We start from the raw sequence: 18265 nt of genomic DNA, 5'->3' as shown, positions 1-18265 counted from the left end.
TTCTGTTGTTTTATTGTTTTATTGGGTGCAATAAAACAATAAATACCCGTTTTATGTTAAACTGCACTGGGGAGGGCGACTTGCAGCCACACCCAGTACCAAGCAGGAGCTTCCAGTGGTTTTCTAGATGTAAACAATTCAAGTCAAATACTGCATTTGTAGGTCTTATGCCAAAGGAGAAACATTACTTACTGATGTTAGAGCTTTAAAACCTGCACGCTGCCCAAGTGACCTTCCCAGCAACGTGTGACCAAATGCCAGCATCAGCAACCAGGTGAGAGAGTCTGCCTTCATACTGTCCACCCCTCATGGGGTGATAGAGGCCAGGTGTTTTGAATATTGGGGCAGGCTTCTTCCTGCTACATAAAGGTACGTCTGTCTAAACCTTTTATCGTTTAATATGAATCTAAACATGTTTACAACATTATCTGATTAAGAAAATAATCTATATTTATCTCAGATTATTTCTCATTTAAAAGAAACATTCAAGACTTTCACTGTTTCCACCATTAGAAATATTTACACACTGTAAAACAGATTCATTATAGAAACTGACACAGTTTGAATTCAGGACTTTGTCATATTAAAATTAAACTTCATTTTAATGTTTTTCTGTTATATTTAAAGCTTTTACATGTTTAGAAAGTTTGAGGTAAAAAGAATCAAACTTTGTGTTTGAAATACTGAAAATGTTAAAAATGGATTTATTAGTATTTTCCTCCAGGTTTGAATCTGAGAAAACAAAAGATGATGAAACTACAGTTTTCTGTCAATCAGCTGATTTGCTTGCTGAATTTCCTGCTTCCTCTTCATCCGACTGCTTCTCCTTTTAGATCAGGCTAAAGTTTAATTATGTAGTCACATAGAGTCACATTTATCAAATTTTTTATTTTAGCACATTTCACTGAGGAGTTAATCTACTTTATGTATTTATACTGTAAATTTAACTGTAAATTTAATTCTGCACCACGGTCACAACTAGGCCGGTCACGATAACAAATTTTGCTGGACGATTAATTGTCTAAAAATTATTGCAATAAATGATAATATTGTTTCAAGACCTTTTGACACTGATTTAATGGAAATGACTAATAATGCAGGTGATTTCCTGATAGATACACTTTATTTTCAAAAGAACACGTAACACTGGAACTGATTAACTAAACAAACAAAACAACCAAAAATAAAAATAAAATGGATTCTCAGTCTCCATTAACAAAAACGTACTTGAATAAAAAGTAAACAACATAAAACCAAAGTAGAAATAAATACTGCATTCAACCAAAAGAGTGCAGATTATGAAGTCTGTATATTATATTGCCCTTCAGTAATCACTAGATTTAGATAGAGTAGATGGGCACATCCCACTACCTGATGCAATAATTCACACTACACCATTTTTTGCCCCTATTTTCCCCTCATGACGATCTTAGATCGTTGGTCGATCTAACCGATCATCCTGCGGTGTGTGGTGGGTTACGGTAGATCGTCAGTCGCTCCGATCTAAATCAGGGGTTTTTCCCCGACTGGGAACTTAAAGCTGAATGTGACAGGCAGCCAATCAGAAAGCGCGGATTCTCCTCCTGCTTTCTGAGGGGAAATTACGGAGCTGAAATTTATTTATCCAAAGAGCTGAAACAGCGCAACCCGAAGTCCAGCGGACATCGGAGATGATATGTGGAAACAACATTAATATTTATTCAACATTTCGCAAAGAATATAGAAATGACAAGGAGAGGAGTTGGAGCCAAATTGGTACCGCAGTTGATAAACCCGGTAAGTTTTCAGCTGTTCATCGTTAACGTGTCATAAATAGGTTATAATGATTTTATTCAGTCAGGACTTTATGCTGAGCCACATCATCACAGGTAGATTCTAGTAAAGCATTGATTAATGCCTGGTTTAAAATTAGTTAACTGGACTTCTAGCCATTATTTTGTGTCCATGTGGCTGGAGACCACACGGCACGACGAACCCGATCGAACCTGATCGAACCGTTATACCTGGGATTTCTGTCGGCTAATGTGTCTCAGGTTGGAAAATGGGCGATAACTCGTGTCGTGTGAGCTGCTGGACATTAGACTAAGGAAATGAAGAAGGGAGGGTCAGTGGAGAGACCGGAGCTGAGCCTTTTTTCATTCAATGTCATCAACAGAAAGAAAAAAGGCCGGAAGAGACGATAAATGAGATCGATAGGTTTAATTTATCGTCCGATTAATTGATTTATCGTTTATCGCGACAGGCCTACATTATGTCTGAAGGTAATGACACTGAGGGGTTCTGGTCGGGTCCCAAAGCTGGTAAACGGACCTGAGTGGTTCACAGAGGGGGACATGGTGAACTTCAACTCTTAGACATGAACTGCAGCTGCTTCGTCTCTGAAAATCACCAAGTTAACAGAAATGTTTGTCATCTGAAGATCAGTGGATTCAGTCACTTGATGGAAACAGGAAGGAAATCGGTTTTCACACCTTGCTGTCATGGTGATGCAGAAACAGGGAGGTTTCCTGCAGGTGTGTGGAGCTGCAGTCAGATGTGGTTCCCTCTCTGCTCCTCCATCTCTGATGTTTCTGCTCCTCTGCTGACCCGACGATGTGTTTTCCAGCAGCTCTGACTGTCCTCCTCTCTGTGGCAGGTACTGGATGAATACGTCTATATTTTACTGTTTGACTCTTATTCATATTTTAGGGGCTGGTTAACTCAACTTGTGCCTTTGCTAAGTTGCTGCTCTAAATCATTCTGAGGGCCTCAAACAGCCCCCGAGCCGCAGCTTGGACCCCCTGCTGTAAAGCCTTCTTGATGTTTAGATTTTTTTTTTTTCTGGACGTTTTTTACACCAAACGTCTGAAATTGTTTTCTGATTATAACTGTTTAACCTCTCAGCTACTGAGCTACTCTATGGCGTCTGCTGTTAATACATTTTATGATTTTAATTATTAAGTTATGATTTAAAAAGCTGAAGAGGAGATTTAAACTCTTCCACACTTCTGGATTCTTGCAGCCAAAATGCTCCAACTTATTTTTAGCTAGAAACACAATTCAGACTTTAAATGGCTGACAAGCTTTTTGGTCGCTCCAAGTGTTTCATTTCCTCAATATTTCCTTCTTAACTGTCATTTTTGGCTTTAAAAAATAAGATTGTTGACCTTTTCTGCCAAAGCTGCTCACATGACCCAACTTTAGCTGTGCCCTTGTTTCCATAAATCAAAAGAATTGGTAAAAAGTTCCTCTTACATTCTCACCTTTTCTTTCATATTAATATTTTGTACATAAGTCACCTCACCACAACCTCTGGGAACCTTTGTAATTGTTCGCTGCCTCTATATTTTAAATATTGTGTTTATAAATTATGTCCGTTCTAATGTCATAAAAACACTTCCCTCAAGCTGCGCTGATTTTTACGGTGGATCCTGTCTGCTGAGCAGAACGATGTCAAAGCTAACGTTGCTAACGCCGCTAACGCTGGTCTCAGGACAGGAAGCTGCCATGTTGAAACGGCCATGGACTAGACCGTCCCATGATGCTAGCTGGTTGATTCAGCAGAAGAACAGGAGGGATGCTATCAGCTATTGATCTAAAGTGATTATTAGAGGTGATTTTCTGCTAGTGATGCTCTAAGACCTGCAGGAAGACAGAAACACTGACAAGGAAAAGATTCCCAGCTCGGCTGATTCCCAGCCGAGCAACATCATTACAGGTTTCCTCAGCCTGGATCCTGATGATCCTGATGATCCTGATGTTCTGTATTTCAGCGGTTCAGAGTCAGAACAGCTGGGATGTGATTTACCATCAGACTCAGATCTGCGCTGTAACTGGATCAGCTGTGACCATCAGCTGCAGATTCTCTCCTCCAATCAGAGATCGGGATGCGGTTCTGGAAACTCTGTGGTTCCTTAACGGCCGTCCTGTGGGTCAGAGGTCAGAGCCGGACTCCGCAGGTCGGGTTCAGGCTCTCTGTGGTCCGACTGCCTGCACTCTGAGACTCACAGACCTGAGAGAGAGCGACTCGGGTCGGTACCGGTTCTGGTTCAGGACGGGCCGTGGGAGTCATTGTGGTTCTCCTGGAGTCAGTCTGACCGTCACAGGTAACATTTCACTGAAACATAAACATGAAGACAGAATTTTCTTTCTGTATAAATATGAATCATAACTTTTAATATTCAAACTAATCACATTCATTAGAAAGGTTTAGCATGCAGGGTCACTTCAAATTAAATAAATATATACTGTAGTTATTAATGAATTAATATGCCATGGAATAAGAGAATGTCCTCATGAAATAAAAATAAATTAATATATATTTTCAGAGAAAACCCAGTTCAACCGTTTGACTATAAGAACAGGAAATAAAACAGCCTGACAAGTTAAAAAATAAAAGTCCATGAAATATAAAAATAGCTTTTAAAAATAAAAGTATTACAAGTAAAAACACCGTTATGAAAAATAAATAAATGAGGAGCTTATTGACTAAAACTTAATTTTATACATTTTGTTTTTATGTCATTGAGTATTGTTTATATAATTTAGAGTGAAATGGCTCATTGTTTATATTATTTTCCTGCCTAAATCGATACTGACTAAAATTAACGGTTCAATAAGAAGGTATTATTTACCCTCTAATGTGTTTTATTATTTTACTCACATCATCCAATAAGTTATTTGTTTTAAATTATGTCTTCTTCTCCAGCTCTCCACGTCCAGGTGATGAAATCAGAGAATAAAGATGTTTACGTGTCAGCAGAGCTGAGCTGTGGCAGCAGCTGTTCTGCTGGTCTTCATTCCTTCATCTGGATCAGGAATGGAGAGAAAATCCAGAACGAAAATCAAACCGTTTCAGTCCCAGTTTATTCTGGAGACACATATTCCTGCGCTCTGGAAGGATTCGACGAGTTTCCGTCCCCATCAGTCTGTGAGTTTACTCAGCTGTTCTCCATCGTCATTAAAGATGTTATGATGTTAATGTGATCATGCCTCCTCCTCAGATCCTCCTCTTCCTCCCTCCGTCTCCGTCAGCCCCTCTGCTGAGGTCCAGGAGGGAAGTTCAGTGACTCTGACCTGCAGCAGCGATGCTAACCCAGCAGCTAGCTACTCCTGGTGGAACGACAGAAAGTGGGACTTTGTTAGCAAAGACCAACATCTGGTCTTCAGCTCCATCCGGTCCTCTGACCGTGGACGATTTTTCTGTAGAGCTGAAAACCAGCTGGGCCAGAAATGGTCTGAATTCAAACTGATTGATGTTAAATGTGAGTAAATCTGATCGGATTCCTCATCATGTTTCCTTCTTCTCTGTCTCTAACATCCCATCCTGCTGCTGTTGTTGACTGATCAGCTTCTAGAGGAGCAGATCAGTGCTGCTCTACAGTCAGGAGATTCAAACCATCAGTTTTGTTAAGGTTTGCTGTGTTGAGTCCTAAGCAGCAGCCTCAGGAGGCCCAGACTTCCCTCCCCAGCCTCTTCCAGCTCCTCCAGGAACCCCAAGGCGTTCCCAGACATTGTCCCTCCAGCGTGTCCTGGGTCTCCCCTCCTCCCGGTGGGACCTGAACTCCTCACCAGGGAGGCGTCCAGGAGGCGTCCTGACCAGATGCCCGAGCCTCAACTGGCTCCTCTCGACGTGGAGGAGCAGCGGCTCTACTCTGAGTCCCTCCCGGATGACCGAGCTTCTCTCTCTAAGGGAGAGCCCAGCCACCCTGCGGAGGAAACCCATTTCGGCCGCTTGTATCCGTGATCTCGTTCTTTCGGTCATGACCCAAAGCTCATGACCATAGATGAGGGTGGGAACGTAGATCGACCGGTAAAAATGAAGGTAATGAACAGAATCGGTGACAAAGGGCAGCCTTGGCGGAGTCCAACTCTCACCGGAAACGAGCCCGACTTACTGCCGGCAATGCGGACCAGACTCTGACACCAGTCATACAGGGACCTGACAGCCCGTATCAAAGGGCCCGGTACCCCATACTCCCGGAGTATCCCCCACAGGGCCCCCCGAGGGACACGGTCGAACGCCTTCTCCAACTCCACAAAACACATGTAGACTGGTTGGGCGAACTCCCAGAACCCTCCAGGACCTGCTGAGGGTGTAGAGCTGGTCCAGTGTTCCACGACCAGAACCAGAACCACTCTGCTCTTCCTGAATCCGAGGTTCAACTATCCGACGGACCCTCCTCTCCAGGACCCCTGAATAGACCTTACCAGGGAGGCTTAAGAGTGTGACCCCCCTGTAATTGGAGCACACCCTCCGGTCCCCCTTTTTGAACAGGGGGACCACCACCCCAGTCTGCCAATCCAGGGGAACTGCCCCCGATGTCCATGCGATATTGCAGAGTCGCGTTAGCCAACACAACCCTGCAACATCCAGAGCCTTAAGGAACTCCGGGCGGATCTCATCCACCCCCGGGGCCCTGCCACCGAGGGACCCTGCCACCCCGGGGCCCTGCCACCCTAGGAGCCTCATCCACCCCCGGGGCCCTGCCACCCTAGGAGCCTCATCCACCCCCGGGGCCCTGCCACCGAGGAGCTTTTTGACCACCTCGGCGACCTCGTCCCCAGAGATTGGAGAGCCCAACCCAGAGTCCCCAGGCTCAGCTTCCTCAACAGAAGGCATGTTAGTGGGATTGAGGAGGTCTTCGAAGTATTCCGCCCATCGGACCACAACGTCCCGAGTTGAGGTCAGCAGCACCATCCCCACTATAAACAGTGTTGGTGCTGCACTGCTTCCCCCTCCTGAGACACCAGAATCGCTTCAAAACTGTGCAGAAGTCTTTGTCCGTGCCCTCGCCGAACCCCCCCACTGCCCAGCAAACCCCTGAGCCGCGAGTTGCTTAGACTGCTGGTACCCATCACGGGGTGTAATTATTATTGTCTAACAAATAATTACATAGGTTTGTGGTTTCTTACCTTTCAGAATTTCCACAGGTCTTAAAACGATTATATAATATTTCACACATCCCTAAACATCTGATCATTATTGATGGTCTAAATGTTCTCCAGATCCTCCTCTTCCTCCCTCCGTCTCCGTCAGCCCCTCTGCTGAGGTCCAGGAGGGAAGTTCAGTGACTCTGACCTGCAGCAGCGATGCTAACCCAGCAGCTAGCTACTCCTGGTACAAGGAGGATGAAGAGGCTCCAAGAGCTTCAGGTCAGAACTTCATCATCACTGACGTCGGACCTGAACACAGTGGGAATTATTCCTGTAGAGCTGAAAACACCAGAGGAAGGCAGAGCTCCACCGTTCACCTGGAGGTCAAAGGTCAGCTAATCTCTACTAACATGTTCCAGTTCAGTAACAAAGATTAAAAACAGCAGCAGCAACAACAATCAGATAAACATTAGACATTAAAATCAGTTTTTAAAAGGTTGTAAGGATTTGAAAGTGAGGATGTCAGAAGATCCATCACTTGTTGACGGAGTGAGTCCAGAGTTGGGGTTTCTGTGTCAAACCAGGTTCGGACCTCGGTCCTGTAGTGGATAGTTTCTATTAAAACTGGTACCAGGTAAATTCTTCTTTTTAGAAATTTCAGTGCTTTTCTGTCCCTGATTGACTGGACCAGCTGCTAACATCAGTTCATTCAGTCTTGTTATGAATCCCAAGAGTGGAAAACAGCCAGCAGAGACTTGCCCAGTCGAGGTCAAGCCAGCAAAGGCGTCATGGATGGAGGATTTTCCTGTAACTTCGCTCAGAAGAGACTGAAGGAACTCCATATAAGGCTTGCAGCAGATCGGGCCTTCAACACATCCTACCCTCATTGTCTCATTATTCCCTCTAATCCCTCCTTATACACTCCTGATCAATATTTCAAGACCCGGCAGAGCTTCTTCAGCTTCCTGCAGCCATCTTCTTCTTGTTCTTTTTATTACTGGTTGCCCTCTAAATAACAAATTTACACTCTGAGCAGAGAAAATAAGACCAGCATCTGCTTTGCCTAGAGCAGGTCTTGCTTTGGAGATGTATTCATCCCTAACACCTGCATAAAACAAATGTAGCTCTGTTTTCTGTGGTGGAGCAGCTGACAAACTGTTGAAATGTTGGAAATGTATCAGAGCATCACTGGGGTTTTACATGAATCTTTTCACATGTCCTAACTCAGCATTGCACCACAAGAAGAAGCTGTTATTTACATGTGATAGAGATTTGTTTGCTTTGCTAAAAATGTTATCTGACGTCGGTGTGCATGACTGACGTTATCATCCTCCTACTATCTACTGCATGCTAACCTTGCAGCCAAAATCACCGTCTGGGAGATAAAATATGTTGTTTCTGTCAAACTATCTGATCTTTAGGATTTTTTAGAGATAAACCAAAAAGCCTCAATCAACTTCCCTATTGATGTTAGGCTAGTGATCGACACATCAACACTCAGCAGTGTCTCAGCTTCAGCCTCTGATAATATAATATTCCTGGACTTGTTTTCTTTCCACTGGTATCTGCAGCTTTTCTTTTGGGTAACCCGGTTTTAAGCTAGTTTTCCATCCATTTGAACATGATCCTTTGCTTGAGAAAGTTTGAGAAAGAGCAACATAAGTTACAGGGAACCTGGAAATATTTATGCGCTGATCAAGTTCAGAGTTTGTTCCTGTCTGTATGTTTAGTAGGACTGCTGTAAACGAATATTTTAGTAATCAAGTAATCTATCGATTATTCTTACGATTAATCGGGTAATCGGATAAAAAAACATGAAACATCTGTAAATCTAACATAACAGCAGTTTTACTGTCGCATATCAATATCAGTCCAATTTGAGCTTCCCTAACAATAACTTTTCTGTAGTTTAGAAAAGTAACTTGTAACAATAACAGCTCACTTTAAGTTAACCTGAAGAAAAGTTATTAAAAAAATCTGAAATTATATTCAATGTAATAATAAAGAGGCTCACCGGTAGCCTGTCTATTTGGCTATTATTAAAAAAGTCTATTCTCCAGCTTTTGGTTTATGTTTTCACCTTCTGTCGGGTTAACAGCTGAACTCTCACCTCGTATTGAAAGGTGGCTAAACTCTTAAATATATAATTAATATACATAAAGCACGGAGACGTAGTTCTGGCTGCCTGGCCGGAGACGAGCCGGAGATTTATTACACTGCCACGGATTCTTCACTACAGTTTCATCAGTTCAATAAAATCTTCCAAAGTCTCAACAGAAAATCTGCCCGTATTCTTAACATCACCTTTTTCACACTCTCATCTTCACTGATGTGAGTTTAGGTTTCAACCAATGGCGTCGCTGCCCTTGATTTGCATTCATCCATGCAGAGTTAAAGGTGACAACCAGGGACAGTTTTGGGTCAAATAGTTCTGACCCAGACATTTTTCATGTCGCTCTCAGTTCCAGGTTTATTGATGAAGGTGGCGAACGCCATCAAGCTGACGCTGGAGGTCCTGGGCTTCCTGCTGCTGCTGCTGGGCTGGTTGTGTCTGTGGAAGAGGTGAGTCAGTAACTATCCACCTGCTCCATCACTTTGACTGACTTCTGCTCAGACAGTGGCTCAGAGTTCCCATCCATCCATCCATCTAGCTGATATGCTAGAGAGTTCCCTCCTGCTAGCATATCAGCTTTTTATTACTTAACACAGAGACTCATCTAAAATCTTATTTTAAATATAACATGACATTAATCCTGAAAGAAACGTAGAAAACATAAACTAGCTTTCAGTCTTTATTCTACCAGTGAAATAAACTGAATTAAGTTCCTGTCTTGGCGCTTTGAGACATTTTCATGTTTGCAAAATTTGCTAGAAAGTTACAAAACGCTCCAAAGCACAATTTATTAACTATCTGAAAATAATAGACAGTCATCAATGATTGACCAAAACATTTAACTTATTGAGTAAAACCTTATTTACAAAGAAATGTGTGAATGTCCTCCTGAAGGACTAATTTGTTTTCTCCAGTTAGAACAAAAAAAGACCAAATTTCTGCATATATAAATAAATGTTTTAAATTAGTCACAGTTTCCTCTGGATGTGGGTGAAAAGGTTCCTCCAGTCAGTATTTCTGTTTCTAACTGTAAACTGACACCAGTGATTTTTTTTCATTAATTTGATCATAACTGGAATAAAAATGCATTTCGCCCATCCATGAGATTCATTATCAGTAGAAAAGGTTTTGAAATGATTTCTGATGGTCTCATGTCTCCAAAAGCTGCTGTTTTAACGGGAAATGTTCAAATTCAGGAGGAAGATGAGATCAAAAAGTGGACGGAAAGCTTCAGAGAGGCTGACCACGACACGCGGTCAACATACCTGAATTTCAAGATGTAAAAGAAGTTTAAAAAGGAAAACTGATGTCCTGCATCCTGTTTAAACTCCAGCATGATAAAACCCAGACAGAAGAAATGGAGGACATTCTGTGAAATCAGCTCAGATCCTCACAGGAAGTGGCAGGTTCCACTTCCTGTGACAGGAGGCGTTCAGACTTCAGACATTTTTCATATTTTAATCTGTTTTTTTATTAGGGTTCATGTTTTATTTTGTACAGTTTTTAACTGTAATTCACTGTAAAACTGAAGAAATGTCAGAATTTCGTTTAAACTTGTTTTTAACCGTGTTTTCAAACCAACATGGCGCCGATGAGACGTTTTCCCAGCCGGTTTTCTAATCCTGGCTGTTTGAAACAGGAAGGAGCTGAAGCTGCTTCTTCTAGGAGAGAGAAAGTTAGTCATAGCGCCACCTGGCGGCCAGCCGCCAGCTCTCCTCTTTCTTATGCAGCTTTATAACAAAGGGACATTTTTGTAGATGAATAGTTTGTATTTATGTAAAAATCTGTTAAAATGCTGCTGCTTTATGTTTTAAAGAGTGGATGGCATGAAACATGTATTGTTTTTGTACTTCATTTTCCTGCTGTTACATGAAAATATTAATATTTTTATTCATTTTTATTTTCTACACAAACAAGAAAATAAAAAAGTAATAAAAGAATCGTGTCTGTAGTTTATTTATTTTTTTTAAATCCGAGGTTTGGACCACACTTTGATGTTGAAAGATTAAAATAATCCTTATTAAAGACGTCAGTGGTGGAGAAAGTACTCAAAAAATTTACTTAAGTAAAAGTACAAATACACAGACAAAAATGTACTCAAGTAAAAGTAAAAGTACCACATTAACATTTTACTTAAGTAAAAGTAAAAAAGTCCTGGCTTTTAAAAATACTTAAGTATTAAAAGTAAAAGTACTTGCTGAATGCATTGCCTAATCACTAATATTATTAAGTGAACCAATCATATTTAATTTTAGTACATTAGAAATGTGCCATTTTAATAAACAATGCCACAGATAAAGCATGTTTTTATTGAATTTACTCTGTAACATAGTTTAGACTTAGATATATGATTCTATGCATCATAACTTCAGGGATGGAAACATCTCGTCTCCTGTCCTAACATAACATGAGCTTCACTTTTTTTGCCACACATTTATTTTGAAAGAAATCCAACTGGCAGAGGAGGACATGCAACCAAGGAGCCTCGTAGCAGAGTTGTAGTCTGGACCACTGAACCCAAGACCAAATCAAAACCAGCACCCCGTGCTACATGACAATAACATTAAGTGCACCTATCAAAACTGCTTCTCAAATTGATCTGAAAGATTCACTTTCCCATAAAACACCTAGATATTAAATACTTAGAGCTGAAATATATTTAACCAGTGACAATTCAAACTCTTCTTCATTCTGTTTTGCTTCCATCTCTGTGCCACAATACACAGAGGTCTCCTGCCATCCCTAAAAAAATAACACCCTGGGCGGTTGCCCATATTGCCAATGTCAGAAATAATTGTCTGCACCATTAAACATAGCAATTAACAACACTCAACTATGAACACTGTCCAATGCCCAATAAGCAAGAAGTAACCAAGCAGGAGGAGCATCGTGACTGTTCTCATCCTCCCTCCTGCTGCAACGTCTGCCACCATGACAGGTGATGAAAACAAAGAGCAATGAGCATGCTCTGTGTTGCTACGTTCTTGTTTTATTTATTCGCCAATTAAATATAAAATAAAATAGCTACTGCAGTGTACGCAGAGCATTACAAGAACAAAGAATGGCTCTCAGTGAGGCTTCAGCACTATAGGCCTTGGTCAAGATCCGTCCAGAAGAATCGGATCGTCCATGAATGTCATATTACTATATTGCACTTTGGTCACAGCGTTGTCCCATATATGCAACACCTCAGTCAAAACCTCCACACAGTAATTCAGCGCATGAGTGACTTTTTTTCATCGCAGATGCAACATGTGTCTCAGTACAGCTAGCTTTGCTAGCATCACGTCCACAGATCTTACCTTTCTTTAAGCTTTCCTTCCAAGTGACGCTAAAAGTTGGACGAAGTCCCACCGTCTGTGAAAGCGAAGCGCTGCTGATTTTACATGTCGCCATATTTTATGATTTATGCAGCGCTTCAGTACTATTATATTACTGACGCTCAGAGGAAACCACTGCGCATGTCTGGAGCTCCGCGTGCGAGTAAAGGTGGAGCCGATGGGTGACAACAGACACTAAGTCACGTTATTGCTGGGATTTTACGGCGCCACCTTAAATCCCTGAACTTCACATTTTAACGGAAAAAAAGAGCAACGAGACTTGGATGTAACGAGTAACGCGACTGTTTGTAGAAATGTAGTGAAGTAGAAAGTACAGATACTTACTGTAAAATGTAGTGGAGTAAAAGTAGAAAGTATCCATTATTAAATCTACTTAAGTAAAGTACAGATACACGAAAATTGTACTTAAGTACAGTAAGAAGTACTTGTACTTTGTTACTTCCCACCACTGGCTGTGGCTCCTTTCATTGTGACCTCATAGAGGCCATTTGCTTGTGGTATTCCCAGGTACTTGTAACTGTCCTCAATTTCTGCTATTGTTCTTTCTGGGACTGAGACCCCTTCTGTGTGGACGACCTTCCCTCTCTCTCTCTCTCTCTCTCTATATATATATATATATATATATATATATATATATATATAGAGAGAGAGAGAGAGAGGTATACGTTTATAGATTGACATCAATATAGATATACATATCTATATATAGATTTATATATATTTATAGAGAGAAGCAGAGACAAGTATATATATATATATATATATATATATATATATATATATATATATATATATATATATATATATATATAGAGAGAGAGAGAGAGAGAGAGAGAGAGGTATACGTTTATAGATTGACATCAATATATAGATATACATATCTATATATAGATTTATATATATTTATAGAGAAGCATATATATATATATATATATATATATATATATATATATATATATATATATATATATATATATATATATAGAGAGAGAGAGAGAGAGAGAGAGAGAGAGAGAGAGAAAGAGAGGTATACGTTTATAGATTGACATCAATATATAGATATACATATCTATATATAGATTTATATATATTTATAGAGAGAAGCAGAGACAAGTATATATATATATATATATATATATATATATATATATATATATATATATATATATATATATATATATATATATATATATATATATATATATATATATATATATATATATATATATATATATAAGCATGGAAGTACCATCATGGGAGGACAAGCCCCTACATGGGATGTACCACCGACAAATAACTGAAGTGGCTGATGTCAGGAAAACCTACCAATGGCTGGAGAAAGCTGGACTCAAGGACAGCACAGAGGCTCTCATCCTGGCCGCCCAGGAACAGGCCCTAAACACCAGAGAGGCTCAGATCTACCACACCAGAGAAGACCCAAGGTGTAGGTTGTGCAAGGAGGCCCCTGAGACAGTCCAGCACATAACAGCAGGGTGCAAGATGCTGGCAGGGAAAGCATACATGGAACGACATAACCAAGTGGCAGGCATAGTGTACAGGAACATCTGTGCATAATATGGACTGGAAGCCCCGAGATCAAAGTGGGAAACACCCCCAAAAGTGGTGGAGAATGACCGAGCTAAGATCCTGTGGGACTTCCAGATCCAGACAGACAAGATGGTAATGGCGAACCAACCGGACATTGTGGTGGTGGATAAAGAACAGAGGAAAGCCGTTGTGGTGGATGTAGCAATACCAAGTGACTACAACATCAGGAAAAAGGAGCATGAGAAATTGGAGAAATACCAGGGCCTCAGGGAGGAACTGGAAAAGACCTGGAAGGTGAAGACCACAGTGGTGCCTGTGGTCATCGGGGCCCTCGGGGCAGACAGTCACCCCCAAACTGGAGCAGTGGCTTAAACAGGAACAACATCAGACATCTCAGTCCAGAAATGTGCAGTTCTAGGCACAGCCAAGATACTGGAGGAACCATCAACCTCCCAGGCCTCTGGTAGAGGACCCGAGCTCAGAGGATGAAACAGACCACCCGCGGAGGGTGAGAAGGGAATTTTTTATATATATATATATATATATATATATATATATATATATATATATATATAGAGAGAGAGAGAGAGAGAGAGAGAGGTATACGTTTATAGATTGACATCAATATATAGATATACATATCTATATATAGATTTATATATATTTATAGAGAGAAGCAGAGACAAGTATATATATATATATATATATATATATATATATATATATATAGAGAGAGAGAGAGAGAGAGAGAGAGAGAGAGAGAGAGGTATACGTTTATAGATTGACATCAATATATAGATATACATATCTATATATAGATTTATATATATTTATAGAGAGAAGCAGATATATATACACATTTACATATATATATGTATTTATATACATATATATATGTTTTTTGTTGTTTTTGGTTGTTTATTCAATGCCACATGACTGTTTTTATTTTAATGATGTAAAACACTGAAATGTCTTGCTGCTGAAATGTGCTATACAAATAAAATTTGATTGATTGATTGATTGATTGATTGATTGATTGATTGATTGATTGATTGATTCCCCAGAAAGACAGTTTTCTAAATCTTTCCCAGTTTGTATCGGTTCAGACTCTAAAATTCTCTCTTTGTTCCACGTTGTTTACATTTTCTTTCTCTAAATCTCCCTCTAATTAATGTGGTTTTCTGTTTTGAATTAGAATGAAACATCTCACAATGGATGAAGATGACTACTGATGTGGTTGAACGTGGGGGAAGCCGGAGTCCCCGGAGTGAACCCACACCTGCACGGCGAGACATGTCCCACCGTGCAGTCCTGTCTTTTCAATATTAAAATGTCCAATTCAAAATCACAGTAGCTTTTATTCAAATTACCGCCAATCACCACAACACACGTGGCCCCGCCCCCTTTTAAATCTACTTTAACATCAGTTGATGTCTAAGCTGGATGGACTTTGCATCTGTTTCTGAACAGGCGTAGAGGAGGTGGAGTCAGAGCCTTTTTGATTCGCTTCCACAGCGATTTCTTTTTCTTGGGGTTCTCTTCTCCTTCAGAAATATTCTTCTCCTCAGTTGATTCACCAGCTGCTTGCGGCTCTAATTCCTGAGGTGGTGTTTGGACTTTATCTTTGTTCAATGTTACATTTGTTTGTGGAAGCGATGTTGTCTGATCTTCCAATGGACCACACTCCTCCTCTGTGGAAACTGCCTCAACTTCACATGCTACGTCTTCTGACACTGTCCCAACTGTTGTCTCAGCTGGTTCAGGAGCATTCTGGGGGATGTCAGGTCGTTCTTCTGGATCAGGATTTGTTGGATCACTGATTGGGACCAAGTGTTGATCTGAATCAATCGGGTTTACAGAAGTTTCCAGTTCAGTATTTTCTTCAACGACCTGCTGTCCTTTAGAGATTTCTGTTTCTATTGTAGGAATCTCAGTTTCAACCAAGGCTGTTTGATCCTCAGTTGTTTCTACAGTAGAAACTTCTTTCTCTATGTTCGCTCCAGAAATGTTTTCCATATATATATATATATATAGATGCCTCTCTCGTTTCTCAGATGCCTTTCTCGTTGCTGCCTTTCTCTCGATCGCACGATTAGATTCCTCTGAACAGCTTTTCTCGTCCTGATGGTCTCCATTCTGTTGTGCCATGGTGACCGTTTCTTCATCTATCACCTGCAGAATTTCACCGATGGCTGTTTCACTTGTGAGAATCCCGTTTTCGATGATCTCTCTTTGGTCTCCAACCATTTCCGGTACTGAAATGTCTCTTTCAGTGTCACCAGAAATGTTATCATTGACAGCTTTCAGCTCAGATGCTTCTCTCCTTGCTGCCTTTCTGATCCTGCGTTTAGATTTCTTTGAAAGTTTTTTCTCATCCTGTTTTTCTCCATTTTGCTGTGTCATGGAGACCGTTTCTTCATCTATCACCTGCTGTACTTCACCGATGGCAGTTTCATTTGTGAGAATCTCGTTTTCTATACTCTCTGCCTGCTCTCCAACTATTTCCAGCACTGAAACTTCTTTTTCAGTGTCACCAGAAAGGTTTTCCTTACAGAGGCTCTCTAGTTCAGATGCCTCTCTAGTTGCTGCCTTTTTCTTCATCTTACGATTCGATTTCTTTGAACGTTTTTTCTCAACCTGATGGTCTCCATTCTGCTGTGCTATGACCGTTTCTTCTTCTAACACCTGCTTTACTTCAATGATGGCTGTTTTATTGCTGTGAATTTTGTTGTCGATGCTCTCTGTCTGCTCTCCAACTATTTCCGGTACTGAAATTTCTTTTTCAATTTTGTCACCAGAAATGTTTTCCTCACAGAGGCTCTCCAGTTCTCCCGTCACCGGCTCTGATGTAAAACTAACATGTTCCTCTTTGCAAATCTCCGTTTTAAGGGAATCCTCCTGATCACCTTCTTCAGGGGGAGAAGAGTCCTGATCGATAACGTTTTCAGTGCTGGACTTAGAGGACTCTTCAGTCTCTGGTGTCTCGTTCAGTACGGAGATCGATTCCTGTTCGGTAACTGTAGAGGAATCGTCTTCTGTTTCAATACTTTCACCTGAAGTTCTTAGTTCAGTGGCGGCCTGTTTCTCCAACCAAATGTGAAAGGGAATCATTTTCGTCTTGTTGCGCTTAGTCTTTGAACGTTTTTCCCCTTTCTGGTCGACTTTCTTTGGTGTTTCTGTGACGAATGTCTCTTCAGTCACCGACTCTGATGTAAAACTAACGTGTTCCTCTTTGCAAATCTCCGTCTTAAGGGAATCCTCCTGATCACCTTCTTCAGGGAGAGAAGAGTCCTGATCGATAACGTTTTTAGTGCTGGACTTAGAGAACTCTTCCTTGTCTGGAGTCTCGTTCAGTACGGAGATCGATTCCTGTTCTGTAACTGTAGAGGAATCGTCTTCTGTTTCAATACTTTCACCTGAAGTTCTTAGTTCAGTGGCGGCCTGTTTCTCCAACCAAATGTGAAAGGGAATCATTTTCGTCTTGTTGCGCCTAGTCTTTGAACGTTTTTCCCCTTTCTGGTCGACTTTCTTTGGTGTTTCTGTGACTGATTTCTCTTCGGTCACCGACTCTGATGTAAAACTAAGAATTTCCTCTTTGCAAATCTCCGTTTTAAGGGAATCCTCCTGATCACCTTCTTCAGGGAGAGAAGAGTCCTGATTGATAACTTTTTCAGTGCTGGACTTAGAGGACTCTTCCTTCTCTGGTGTCTCGGAGATCGATTCCTGTTCGGTAACTGTAGAGGAATCGTCTTCTGTTCCAATACTTTCACCTGAAGTTCTTAGTTCAGTGGCGGCCTGTTTCTCCAACCAAATGTGAAAGGGAATCATTTTCGTCTTGTTACGCTTAGTCTTTGACCGTTTTTCCCCTTTCTGGTCGACTTTCTTTGGTGTTTCTGTGACGGATTTCTCTTCGGTCACCGACTCTGATGTAAAACTAACAAGTTCCTCTTTGCTGACCGGCTCTGTTGCAGGAATCACAGTGTGGGTCTCAATAGTCTGAGCAAAAAAACTGACATCTATGCTAGGTTCAGACTTTGGGAGCATTTTCCACAATGACTTTTTGTCGCTTCTGGGCAAACCTTCCTGGTGACTTAGATTTTCAGACAGTGAACCGTTGATGTCACTGTTTTCACAAAAAAATGCAAGATCTATGCAGGCATCAGTCTCAGGGAAAGTTTTCCACAATAGCGGTGTCATCTTATTGCGCCTAGTCTTTGATCGTTTTTCCGCTTTTTGGTCGACTTTCTTTGGTGTTTCTGTGACGGATTTCTCTTCGGTCACCGACTCTGATGTAAAACTAACAAGTTCCTCTTTGCTGACCGGCTCTGTTGCAGGAATCACAATGTGGGTCTCAATAGTCTGAGCAAAAAAACTGACATCTATGCTAGGTTCAGACTTTGGGAGCATT

The 18265-nt window shown here is 41.0% G+C and overlaps 2 protein-coding genes across 2 annotated transcripts in view; both read left to right on the top strand.

The window, feature by feature from the left end:
• The window catches only part of LOC103472310 (C-type lectin domain family 9 member A-like), a 182306-nt gene that overhangs the window by 15071 nt on the left and 148970 nt on the right, over nucleotides 1-18265 (top strand). The window lies entirely within an intron of this gene.
• Nucleotides 1749-11575, top strand: LOC145553131 (myelin-associated glycoprotein-like). Its single transcript, XM_081611790.1, has 7 exons — nucleotides 1749-2635; nucleotides 3753-4085; nucleotides 4688-4909; nucleotides 4983-5243; nucleotides 6988-7245; nucleotides 9318-9417; nucleotides 10165-11575. Exons 1-7 carry the CDS (start codon nucleotides 2593-2595, stop codon nucleotides 10235-10237), a joined length of 1290 nt encoding a protein of 429 aa, XP_081467916.1. The 5' UTR covers nucleotides 1749-2592; the 3' UTR covers nucleotides 10238-11575.

Source organism: Poecilia reticulata, chromosome 1, assembly GCF_904066995.2.
Source record: "Poecilia reticulata chromosome 1, P_reticulata-male-v2, whole genome shotgun sequence".
NCBI classification, from domain to species: domain Eukaryota; kingdom Metazoa; phylum Chordata; class Actinopteri; order Cyprinodontiformes; family Poeciliidae; genus Poecilia; species Poecilia reticulata.
The sequence above is the reverse complement of the archived record's forward strand: the minus strand, read 5'-3'. Positions and strand labels throughout refer to the sequence as shown.